Below are 12,083 nucleotides of genomic sequence, written 5' to 3'. Positions count from 1 at the left end.
TGTGTATTTTTGTTTTATTGTACAGACATTTTGTAATAAAACAAGATGAAACACAATCGATGAGCACTTGTCCTGCTATTTCAACTGGGACGGAGCGTGTCCAAACCAAAACCGCGTTTGTCCTGAATAACGAGTGTATCACAGCAGCGATGAGGAATAAATGAACCGGAGCCTTCAAACAGCTCCACGAAATCAAACAACTCCAGGTGATACAGTGCATCGGTCTGAGACGTGTGATTAAACTGGCATCAGGTTTTTTTTTTTTTTTTTTTTATGGACTATAGTCAGAAGTCCTGTACATGTTTACTAAAGGTAACAGATCACAATAAACTGCAGCGAAGCCGAGACCCACAGTGTGAAGTAAGGCATCTTCTCTCCCTGCCAGCGCCTTCAAAGTGCTGACAGCCAGGAAATCATCACAGCTCTCTCTCTCTCTCTCTCTCAACGGAAACAAGTAAATAAAGCATGCGTTTACAACCAGGTAGTATATCTCTATTGCTATTGTACACGGACAATATACAACTGTACAGGAGAGTTGACTTTTAAAAATGTGCATGATTCATAATTTAAAAAAAGTTTCCCGCTAAAATAGAAATGTGAAATCAGATTTTTTTTTCTTTTTTGGCTTAAGAAAGAAAATATTTGGAGAACTTAAAAGCTTTATGTTTGTGATTATTTACATTCCAGACGAAGATGAAGACAATGTGCAAATCCGATCCCATGCAAACGTTTGCATACATGTAGTTTTGGGGTTTTTTAAAGGAGGGATCTGAAGGAGGATGGAAAACACACAGCAAACACACACACACACAAAAATAAATTTCTCAGCATTACGATGTAAGATAATTCAAATTTCCTGTCATAAATCAGTAATGTGTGACGCTCCGACAGCACCGATGAGTAATACTGCTAGTGACTGCAGATTTCCACAGAAAGTCACGACGACCTGAAGAGCGGCTGAGAATCTGCCGCTCCTTTCAGGGCTTGAAACCACTCGTCTCATCTGCCTCCTAATCTTCGCTGCTGAATTGCCGGATGATTTCTAGTGAAAACAACCCGAGGCGACGGGACTCGACACACTGATCCGACTGTTGGAAAACAGACCCGGCTTTGTTTCACAGCTGGAAGCTAATAAAAGGAGAAAAACCAACTGTGGTGGGCTGCATTAAAGACACTGGTTAATCATAAAAAGAAAAAAAAGAAAAAAAAATCAGAAATTATTGAGGATTACTGCAAAATAGGGAGCACGACTGATCAATAGTAAGATTATCTCTCATAAAATCAAACACTGCTTATGGATGGTGAAACTGAGGCGGAATGGGAAAAAGCAGGGCGACCGTTCGGAAACGCTGACGCGAAACTCGCCGTGTAACAAGTGCAATGACGGCGAGGTCCGTGTGCAAATCCGCGTTCGTCTGCAAATTCGCTGCTTTCGCTTGAAGATGGCGACATCTTTGGGTGACGGCGAGCAACAGAAGAGCTCCGAATCCACGAGCACTTAAAAGAAAAAAAAAAAAACAAAGCCGAGAGAAGAAAACACAAGATACGGAGCGTCTGCTCGGCCAGACCTCACTTTTTTTTTTCTCATTATAATACGACATTAGTTTAAAAAAAAAAAAGGCAACATGAAAGCAAATGAATAAATAAGATGACTTGGCATTTAAAAGACTGGTGCCGTGAGACTGTAACGACGGGTGGAGGAGGGGGGAGGGGGGGTTCCTCTTGCTCTTCATGTCCTCCTGTCTTCAAACAGACAGCAATGTGAGGGCTGAAGACGAAACCAACTGAAAGGTGTGATTCCCACACTAAGGCAATGACATGTTCCCATGGGCGGCGGTGAGACGGCAAATAAATACATGACGCGGTAATTACAGGGCCATCGTCTTCTGGCTGGTGAAGGAAAGATGGCGGGTGGGTGGGGGTGGGTGGGCAGTGAGACAAGGGGCAGAGACTGAAGAGTCCAGTGAACATTTCTCTGCATGTCCTCCTCGGGCAGTGTCTGCGCTCCGGTGAAGGAACCGTCCGTCCCGGCGGGCTTCAGATGACCACTTGGTGATTTTTCCGACCCTGTGCCACCGGCGTCCGTCGCTCCGCCTCCAAGAAAAAGTCCAGTTTTGAAGCATCTTTCTTTTTTCTTTCTTTCTCTCTCCTCCTGATCCCGACCCCGTCTGCCCGGCCGAGGCAGATGGCCGAGCGGCGGGGGAGATCACGGCGAGGACGAGGCAGCTGCGTGGTATTTGACGAAGGCGATGGCTGCCAGCTCTTTGCAGAACTCCTCCAGCACGATCACCCCCTCCAGCAGGGTCACGTGGTCGATGCTGCGGGGACGGAGAGGTCAGCGGGGTCGGCAACTTCGGTCGTACAATAATCACAGACTGAACGGGGGGGCGGAGAGCCGCCGGGATACCTACTTGATGCCCTCTGGCTCCATTCCTAATAACCTCTTCCTCACCAGCAGCAGTTTGGGGGTGAAGTCTGGGATGCGGTGAATCCTCAGCATGAGATCTCCCACCACCTAACACACACACACACACACACACACACACACACACACACACACACACGAACACACTGCAGTCAGCACGACACGACACACCGATCTCATCTCATCATCACTGACTGAAACACTGTAACGGCGCTTTGATGGAACTTTTCAGTCGTCGTTCCAGCTCTGCCTGCGACTGTAGGTGAAAGTGCAACGCCGGTGAGTCACTCCCACGCAGGCGGGACGGGTGTTTGGCCTCTTCTTACCCTGACGATGACGGAGAACAGGGACCTGCAGCCTGGAGCCAGGCTGATGTAGGGGTCCAGCAGGTACTCGTGCAGGTGGGGGTGGGGCAACAGGGACAGCTTGGACAGCACGGCGGTCACCTGCAGGTTCACGTCGTACGGCTGCGAGACGGAGGGGGGAGCGGGATTTATAACTGCTGCGCTACGTCTCCACAAGAAACAAAAGTTTCTAATAATTGGTCCTGAGCTCAGAGGATCTCATTCCAACTCCAAAGCAGCGTTGCAGGAAACGACCACAGACTCACCTGGTCCAGGATGCGGCCCATCCTGTCAAACAGAACTTTGAGGAAGTGGCCCTCAAAGAAGGGGCTGTCCAGGTTACACTTCTCCAAAGGCTTGGGAGCGTTCCTCCAGTCCCACCGCTGGCACACGCCACAATAGTCCCTGAACTGCGGAGGACAGAGAGGAGAAACTAGTTCCAGTCGACATCAGGGTATAAAATCAGGAGGATTTTACTTTATGGACCAACAATCTTCTGGAGTTTTATCCAACTCCAGTCAGGTAGGCTGATCTCAGATCAGCTGTTCGTAAACAGAGAGCTCACCTGTCTGTGTGCGTCTCTGAGGTAGGTGTCGTAGCCGGTTCCCTCCACGTGGTACGAGGACTTGGCCTCATCGGGCACCAAGCACAGAAAACTGCAGGCGACACGGATCGGCACTTAACGAGGAGATCGAGTTTAGACCGGGGACAAATCGCCGCGCGTCAAACTGCAGACCTGTTGACGATCTTGTGCACCTCCGTCTTCCCGTCGGACTTCAGGTGGTCCGGACTGGGCTGAGGGGACGAGCTGAGCCACTCGGACCCAGACAGCCTGCTGTCTGGAGAGAGGTCATCGCCAAACAGCGGATCCTCCTCGAGGTCTCTGCACAGACACAGCGGATCCATTACTTCTGTCGTTTACATCAGAGGGCCTGTCTGTTTTAGATTAATGTAATAGAAATGAATTCACTTTCAGATCAAACATGTCTGTAATATGAAACACCCTCGAGTTGTAATATGACAGGCTGCATCAGCTTTTCTGAGGTTAATTATCAAATGTGGGAGAAAAATACTATTCTAAGGCAGAAATCTGTTCTGTTCTGACCCATTCTTGGGGATAGCATCAATCAAATGAACTTCATAAAATTAATTTTATCTAAATATAAAACTGTTTTGAAAGATAAATCATTGAGCTCTCCAGCATTTGGAGTTTTACATGTGACTGTCATTAAGCAGAACACCATCAAAAAAAGAATGCAACTGTTTGTTTAACAAAACTTCAAGAGTCCATGGATGCATTGCTTTTATTTCCACTGCTTTGTGTTTGTGCGTCCGGTCCCCGGCGGGTCCTTACACGGCGTCGTGGGGCTGCCCGTTCTCCAGGGGCTCGCGCTCCTCCTGCGGCTTGTTCTCCAGGTAGTTCCGCTCCTCCAGGCTGCGCAGCGCCAAGCTGTGCAGGATGTGCTGGTCGGGCTTCTGGATCAGCTGCTCGAACAGCCGCAGGGTCATGATGCTGATCTGAGGGCGAGGAGAGAGAGAGAGGCTCAGCTCCCGTTGGAAACGAGAGGCGGCGGCGGCGGCGGTGGCTGCCTGCGCATCACGGAGATGATGAGAGATGATTCATCGGCCTTTTGTGCCAGGAAAACTGTGTGCAGAAGCTCTGTCACGTACTAATTAAAATTTATGGGCTTTTTGTTCATCATGTGATTCACAAACTCTGACAGGCTCTTTGTGCTTCAAGACGTGCATGAGATTTGCATTCTGTCAGCGCGATAAGGTAGACAGATTATAGTGAATGTGCACTCTTTAGATGGAAAATAAACAATTACAGGTTACTAGACTGTCACTCTTTCCTCTGCCGCAGCACTTTCTGTTAAGAGGAACCTCCACGCATCGGGTGTTAGGATCGCTACAGCGACGCCTCCTCTTTCAGAACGCTTCATCTACCAGAGATATGCTGGATTTTAGCGAAGGCAGGTCACACCGTGACAGTCGTCACAAGTTTTGGACAGTTTGAGGACAACTGGAGAAGACCGCACCCAATGATAATTAATAAATAAAGCAAGGAAGCGATGGTGAAGGTCACAGAAACTTCAAAAACACTTCTGGGTGATAGAAACCTCATCGGACAGGTGATCGCAGTGCTCGATGAGTCTGTGTCTGAGAGGATTCTGAGCCATGGTGGCAGAAGTCTCCGCCTCCGTCTCCTCCCCCAGCAGGAAGAAGACCATCTCCCGCAGCAGGGCCTTCGACGTCACCTGCCGGATGATCCTGTTGAGCAGCGCCGTGGACGTCAGGATGCCCACCTCGGACCTGCGGCGGCCCACAGAGCAGCTTGTGTTACTTGGCAGTCACGACGCGTCGCGCCGCTGACGAGGCTGCGAACGATCAGACCGGGATGACTGACGGACGGATCCAGGCGCCACTTACGTCTGCATGAGCTGCGGCTCCATCACCGAGACAAAGAATCTTTCTCTCACAGCTTTTGCCATCACTGCAGCTGCTGACTGGAAAACACACAGACAGACACACACACACACACACAAAAAAAACAAACAATTCAGACTTCCAAGCCTTTCAAACAGAAGAGAAATCATTCTCTTCAAGCAAGTTGTTTTTCTGTCTGTCCGGGCGACAGTCTGAGGTGTCAGAGCGCAGTGATTCAGCGCTGATAGGAACCTTGTGTGCCTCCTTGATGAGCTGGTCGCAATAATCTAACCAGGACAGGAAGGAGATGAGAGCCCTCTTCCCTGTGAACACTGCAGCGTCTTCCTTCAGGTTATACACATCCAGGCTGAAAGGAGAAGAAAACAAAACACCAGAGTGTTAAAACCTTTGACGCAGCTCTAAAAATATTTCATAAGATGCTTTATTTAGATCCATTTCACTCGTTCAAAGCTGATGTGAAAACAAGACGAGCCTCTAAACGTTGCAGTCTTAACTCGGGATTTGAAGAGACGTACCCCCAGTTGACCGACTCCACCGTCTCGATGTCCAGCGGGTCCATGGACTGCGGCAGGGCGTTGTAAAAGGAGACCAGTCTGTCCGTCAGAAGCTCACAGAGCTCAGTGTTTTCAGTCAGACACTTGGCCGCGGCGGGCTCGGGTAAGCTGACCAGCAGCATCAGGCCCTCGCACGCCTTCACCACTATCCTGCCGTCCTGGGGAGGGAGAAGATCGCAGCCGCCCGTCGTTACCGCATCCACATGACTCGCATGAAGCCCACACACACCTCGATACTTACAGGACTCTTTGTGAGGTTCAGCAGGGAGGTGACCAGATTGTAGTTGCTGCTGTTGTTGTTGTTCCTTGCGGGGCTGGAAGCGGCGGCGGCAGCAGCTGCAGCCTGCGGCCCCTCTTGTTGCGCGGCCTGGTCCTCCGTTGGAGACTGGCCCGTGTCTGGAGCCAAAGCGCTCTCCTTCGTCCCCTCGGTCAACACGGGGGTCTTCATCTCAGTCCTCCTCGACTTATTCTGTAAACACCATTGAAGGTGAACATAAAGGACTCTGTCTCCTGCTTCCTGATCAACAGTCACAACTAACGACCAAGCAACTGAAGAAATGCTCTACAGCAATGACACCAACAGCAGTCAGGACAAAGGATCTCTGTTGAAGAGGTTTTTTTTCTTAATTCATCATGTCGAGCAAACATGAGCAACTGACAGCCCGTCCTCATACTTCTCCCTGAAATTAATTAGAAGTTTTACAGAGCGCCACAGGAGATCCTTCCTTCCTGTGGCCAAGACACTACAACTCCATACTGTAAATAGCGTAAATTCATTCTATTATAATACCAGTCACTGGTCCTGTATACATAAATATTTAAAATTAAGCAGTTTATTCCATCTTATTGATAGCCTGTAAAAAGTATTTGTATTAAAGTCTACATGTCATTGAGTTTTTTTTTAAGTGTATTTGAACCTGGTAATAATTAAAATGTTTTTTTCTGAGATCAAATAAATATAATGCATGCATATCGTTTAACGATTCAGACGTATGATCAGTCCGTCACATTGACTTAGCCGCCATAATTCTGATTTATCTGTGTTGTAAATGGAACTGCAGCTCAAAGGAGTGGAGTTTGTCGTTTTTGTATGCTTTCAGAGGCCATGCTCATTATTTTCTCTATTTCGGATTTTTTTTGTTATCAGAAATGTGGCTCTGAGGTCAGAACAACCCACCTCCAGGAAGAAGTTGACCAGATACGGGTCCTGCTTGAGCTTGGCACAGACTATGCAGAGGAACTGGATCTCTTCGTTTTCAGTGGGAGCAGCCAGCACCTCCCCGCACAGACGGATCAGTTTCTGGGACAAACGTTACACAACCTGTCAGCTAAGCAGCGGGTTTTAAATCAGCGGTGCAGTGAGACGCGGGCTGCGGCAGCGCTCACCTGAACGGGCCTGTGAACGTTGATGTGTGGCAGGAGGGGCTGACGGATGTGTGCCAGCAGCTTTGTGTAGAAGGTGAGCACCTGCTGCTTCATCCCCGGAGGACACTGGAGGGAAGCAGAGGAACACAACATGTTAAGAGCCTGGGACATCGCACCCCGAAAATATCTGGAAATCCTACATTTTCTGCCGCATGTGCAGCTGACTGCACACAAACTTTCACAAACTCACTGGAGGTTTCTGCTAATAAAGCATTCACAGTCTTACATCTGCCTTGCCCAAGGTGTAGAGAGTCTCCAGGATCTTATGGTGAAGGAGATACTCCATGCAGGGCCCCGTCTCCCCAGACTCCCTCTCCGCTTCCTCCTGAGTCAGGATGTCCAGCATCTGCTCCAGGTGGGACGGGATGTTGGTGTCTGTGACGGGGGCTTTATCATCTTGGAGGAAGACACACAGAGGCATGAGCAGTGGATCCAACCATAAGCACAAGGCCCTCAGTCTTTTTCCTGCAGAACTGCAAGGCTTCTGTGTTTAACAGGCGTAATGCCGGCCATAGGTTTCTGATCAGCTGATCTCTGTTGTGCTTTGTGAAACAGCTAAAATCTTCCTGAGGTGGATTCGCAGCAAAGTTTTCAAATTTTAGAAAACAGCAACCGATGGCTTCAGTTGTTTGCCTCTCATTTTGTGATGTCAGCTAAAAAAAAACCCTACAGAAATACACCATTATACCATACTGCCTCATGTGACTGAACCACAAATGTAGCAGTGGTGTGTCCATTGAGAACCGACAGTCCAGTTAGAAGAGCTTAAAAGTGAACTTATTCACTCGTGTGTCACCAACGCACAAAATGCCACAATGAAGTCAGTAAAATTATGTCTAGTTTTCGAAGACGGAGAAAAGCTGCAACCACAAAACAGCCCGATGACATCTAAAAATACCAGCAGGACTGGCCGAGATCAGGTTACTCTATACTGACCTCACAAACAAAGTTCACCCAGATCAAGACAGCTTTGAAAAACAGCTTTGTGTAGAAACATTTGTCACTAGTTCTTCAAAAGAAATGCAGGCAGACTATCTGCAGTGCAGCACAGAAGCTCTGCACAGAGCAAACAAAGCAATGACAGAACTTTCCTGGACTGAAATAACTTGGACAGGCAGAAGATATCACATTTGATAAGGCTGGATTCACTCACTGAGTCTGCAATTTCACAAATATGCAAAGCATAAAAATTTTACTTGCACAGATTTTCTACGGCAAACATGAAGAAGTACTGCCTGTGTTGTTCCCCACCAAGCGACTGAAGTCTACAGCCAACTCTCCCACTATGACATTCCAGGAATATTTCAATCTTTTTTCAAAGGCAATACCTTTGCAAAGCCGGTTTATGCATAGAGGAGCTGCATGAGTAGGTTGTTATCACAGTGGGAAAGAAAAAATATTAATTTAAGCAAGCAGAAAGCAATTTGCATCAACTGTCTCCTCATAAAACAGTTCTGCATGTAAAATAAACTTCTTAGACATTTCTCCTCACACTGCAAACTGGTATTTATCACCAGGGGTATAATTAAAATGCTAAGTACTAAACAATAATTCAGTGCTTTCCTTACCAGAGGTCTCAATGTAATAATGTGTGATCGCCTTCCAGTGATAGACAAAGTCCTCCTGTAATGGCAGGGACGGGGCGAGCTGGAAGAGAGCAGGCAGAGTTTGAGCATTTCATATGATTCCATTATGGTGATCTACAGAGAAAAAGAGTTTACTTCGTCACTTACATTCAAGGAATTACACCTGAGACTTGATCATATTCGATAACAGCCTACAAATTTTGAGACACGGGCATTTGATGCCATTTAGTCTATCTGTCCTGATGGAGTATTTATATTAAAATAAGGGATCAAAGAAATTAACTTCAAGGTGATGTAAAGGTGTAAATTTCCATGGATTTCAATGGCACACACATCAGTAAAGTAAGTAAAAGAAGATTTCCACTGTGTCAGTATTGACACTGACTTTTCGAAAACCCTTCACGTAAAGAAACTTGAAAACAGGAGAGTTTGAAGCCACTTTGCTATCTTTGTTACCACATAACGTTACCCAGGATGACCAGGGGAGGTAAGACTCATACTTCTCCCAAAATGTTAAGATGATTGCACAACCTGAAGTGAGGCTGTCCAGAGATTTCGACACCACTCCTCGTAAGTCCTTTCTGTTTGGAAAGAACAGCTAGCTACAATGTTAGCTTCTTCAAGCTATCGTGAGCTAACATTATGTAGCTACCTGAGCACAGGCGCCCTGTCGTTAAAAGACAGTGGCACCGTGGTGTTGTAACGAGATACAGAGTCAAATACAGCCGCTGCTTATAGTTGGTAAAGGGGACAAAAAGCGAAATCACAAGGTAAACACAAAACGCTAACATTAGCCGAGGCTAACTGGCTAGCTTGCTAGTTAGCGACCGTCTTATGCTGACGTTATGCTAGTTCGTATCTGATAAACAAAAAAGGAAGTTACCAACCCCAAAAAAGGCACGTCGCACAAAAGCAAGCCTGGGATTTGAGTAAAAACTCACCGCTTCCACCGCATGCTGGAGGATGGACGTGAATTTGGAGAACATCTTGTTCTTCGACTGGACTAGTTTCTCCCGAGAAGACCTAGAGAATTCCTCTATCTTCTTCTTCCTGTTGCTTCCGCCTCGATCCAGATTGGAGGTTTCATACACCGACCCTTGTAACGAGAGAATAAACGTGAGCAATAAAACCCCCGTCAACACGCTGCGGGCCACGGGACCTCGCAGGCCTGGCTCTACCACTGTAAACAAGACGTCTGGAAGCTCCTCCACCACCACGGCAGGCTCACTGTGGACACGGTGGCACTTCGCTCGCCAAACGGTACCGCCGGTGTCCAGCAGGGGCCGCTGCAGCACCGCAAAATAACATCAGCATTGCCGTCAACGATCCACGCATACTAATGAAGACGGCAGGAGGCGGTGATCAATATCCAGGTCAGAAGTAGCACTCGATACGACCCGTTATAACGCTGATAAAAACGCGTTTCTCTACAGTGAACCTGTAAAGTCAATTTAATATCACAGCATTTCTGATGCTATCTTCGACTGATGCAGTGCTGTTTTTTTTTCTTTTCCTTTTTTGAATACATTCAAATTATATGTATTCGGGAAAAATGTGCCAGATTAGGTCGTTTGAAAAAGTCACATTACGATCGAGGAAGTAAACAACCCCGATTGCTCCAGACTGCCTGTCAACTTTTATGATTTGGCCCCAAAACCGCCGCGTCCAGAAGCGCACAGTCATCCCGAAGAGAAAGTCGGCTGCACGGCTTAACGCGAGGACACACAGGACCCCGGACACCACCCCCGTTCACAAAAATCACACAATCCCTCCAAGTTGCGCTGAAATGTGGACATAAAAGTTGCTGGAAAACAGAAGCCGAGGGATGCTGTCTGTTGCAGGACACGCCCTGTGGCTGGAAAGCGCTCAGTCTCTCCATCGCGCATTCAGGTCCGGTCCACCAAATCGCAGGCTGTCCGCCTCTCTGCCTTCAAACCCGCTAAATGACAATCAAAAACTCCCGGCAGAGACCGCATCGGGCCGTGTTTCGCTCCTCCATTCGCTCCCGGTCACCTCTGCAAAGAAAGAGAGACTCTACCTACCGGGCATGTCTGCTAGAGGTGAGTGTCTTTTGCCGCAGAAGCCTTCATAACAACATCACTCCGGGATAAAAAGTCTTATTTCTAGGGGGAGGAGGGGGGTCTTGGTTGAAGAATAGGTGCAATGGAGAAGAGAGCCTCTCTGCGTCGTCTTTCTGGAGGATCGGGCTGTGATAATGACTCTGATAGAATGTAAGTAGGTTACGCCGGTGCATGAGTGAAACTACAGCTTCCACCGCTGCAGCCTTTTTTTAGACAGCCTGCAACTTATTTTCTTGATGTGACCAGTGTAGACTCGGTGCAACCTAAAAATAGATCACTTGAAAATAATAAATAAATAGATCCCCAGCTGTGATGATGATGATCTGAGCCAGGGTTGGCGGTGTCATGAGTGAAAAGCTGCAGACTGATGGTGAAAAGCTGTGAAATCAACATCCAGTATAACCAGTGTGTCTGTTGAAGACTTCACTACGGTGAGATCAGGGGTTCCAGCACATCCCTGACCTGTCTAAAAGTAGTTTGTTTCTTTTTTTTGCTGGAGATAAATAAGGCAACATGTATGCAAACTGTGCAGGTGCATCATGTTTGTTCCCATCTGGTGGGCCTCTGTGCAGTCTTGGATTGTTGTCAGGTGAGTGTGTCCTCTATCAGAGCTTCCAGCTGTTCCTATATGGGCTGTGATCAGATGGGGTGACTCACTACTGATTCAGTGCTGGGAAGAAGCAAACTTATGAGAAATCTAGATGTTGGACTTGACTTGATTGGTCTGATGTTGTTATGGAGTTAACCTTTCATCAGGAAGCTCGCGCCACTCTTCGTCAGGTTGTGTACGTCTGAGTCTGAAGCCTTCAGCTCCTTCCAGTTGTGATGTGCTCTACTGTATCCATCCTCCATGGCTGCTGGTGGGAGATCGATGCAGCTCTGAGCCCACTGTGTGACAGCCCCCTGTGGTATACTGATCTGATTAGCGCTCTTAAGCCCTGCAAACAGCCAATCATTATTCATGAGAAGCGACTACCCAGCATCCTATGGTTGCATGATAGTATGGTGCCAATTAGTTCTGCACTGTTTGGACAAATGTGTGGTGATGAATATATAATAATAAAAAAAAACTTAATCAGGCAGCAAAATACACAAAAATGTAACCAGTATCACAACTGTAATCTCATTGTGTGCGCCATAATGTGTTGGCCTGGTATATAAAATCCAGAGTTGTTTTCTGTGTTTATTTGATGCCACATGGTATGCTGTTTGGTGACTCT

The 12,083-nt window shown here is 47.4% G+C and overlaps 2 protein-coding genes across 2 annotated transcripts in view; one reads left to right on the top strand and one right to left on the bottom strand.

The window, feature by feature from the left end:
- Nucleotides 1-219: 219 nt before the first annotated feature.
- On the bottom strand, nt 220-11,045 carry fhip2a (FHF complex subunit HOOK interacting protein 2). Its single transcript, XM_030107305.1, has 18 exons — nt 10,825-11,045; nt 9,724-9,878; nt 8,765-8,843; nt 7,423-7,592; nt 7,158-7,262; nt 6,949-7,071; nt 6,013-6,240; nt 5,733-5,929; nt 5,449-5,563; nt 5,200-5,276; nt 4,890-5,082; nt 4,124-4,287; nt 3,506-3,652; nt 3,335-3,425; nt 3,036-3,179; nt 2,752-2,892; nt 2,412-2,515; nt 220-2,318 (listed from the first exon to the last, which is right to left on the bottom strand). The coding sequence occupies exons 1-18, from the start codon at nt 10,829-10,831 to the stop codon at nt 2,207-2,209; spliced, it is 2,352 nt and encodes a 783-aa protein (XP_029963165.1). The 5' UTR covers nt 10,832-11,045; the 3' UTR covers nt 220-2,206.
- Nucleotides 10,661-12,083, top strand: part of ablim1a (actin binding LIM protein 1a) — a 39,979-nt gene continuing 38,556 nt past the window's right edge. The window contains exon 1 of the mRNA XM_030107295.1: nt 10,661-10,842. Within this exon, the coding sequence (XP_029963155.1) occupies nt 10,830-10,842 (13 nt within the window). The 5' untranslated portion in view covers nt 10,661-10,829. The remainder of the gene's footprint in view (nt 10,843-12,083) is intronic.

The sequence above is a fragment of the Salarias fasciatus genome, chromosome 13 (genome assembly GCF_902148845.1).
Source record: "Salarias fasciatus chromosome 13, fSalaFa1.1, whole genome shotgun sequence".
Classification (NCBI taxonomy): Eukaryota; Metazoa; Chordata; class Actinopteri; order Blenniiformes; family Blenniidae; genus Salarias; species Salarias fasciatus.
Note: the sequence above shows the minus strand (reverse complement) of the source record. Positions and strands in the feature narration are given on the sequence as shown.

What these genes read in the sequence shown, in the direction of transcription:
- fhip2a (XM_030107305.1), bottom strand. An exon ending in ACACCTTGGGCAAGGCAGAT is followed by an intron (nt 7,263 to 7,422) that starts GTAAGACTGTGA and finishes GCTTCCCTCCAG; the next exon opens with TGTCCTCCGGGGATGAAGCA. An exon ending in GTGCACAAGATCGTCAACAG is followed by an intron (nt 3,426 to 3,505) that starts GTCTGCAGTTTG and finishes TGTCGCCTGCAG; the next exon opens with TTTTCTGTGCTTGGTGCCCG.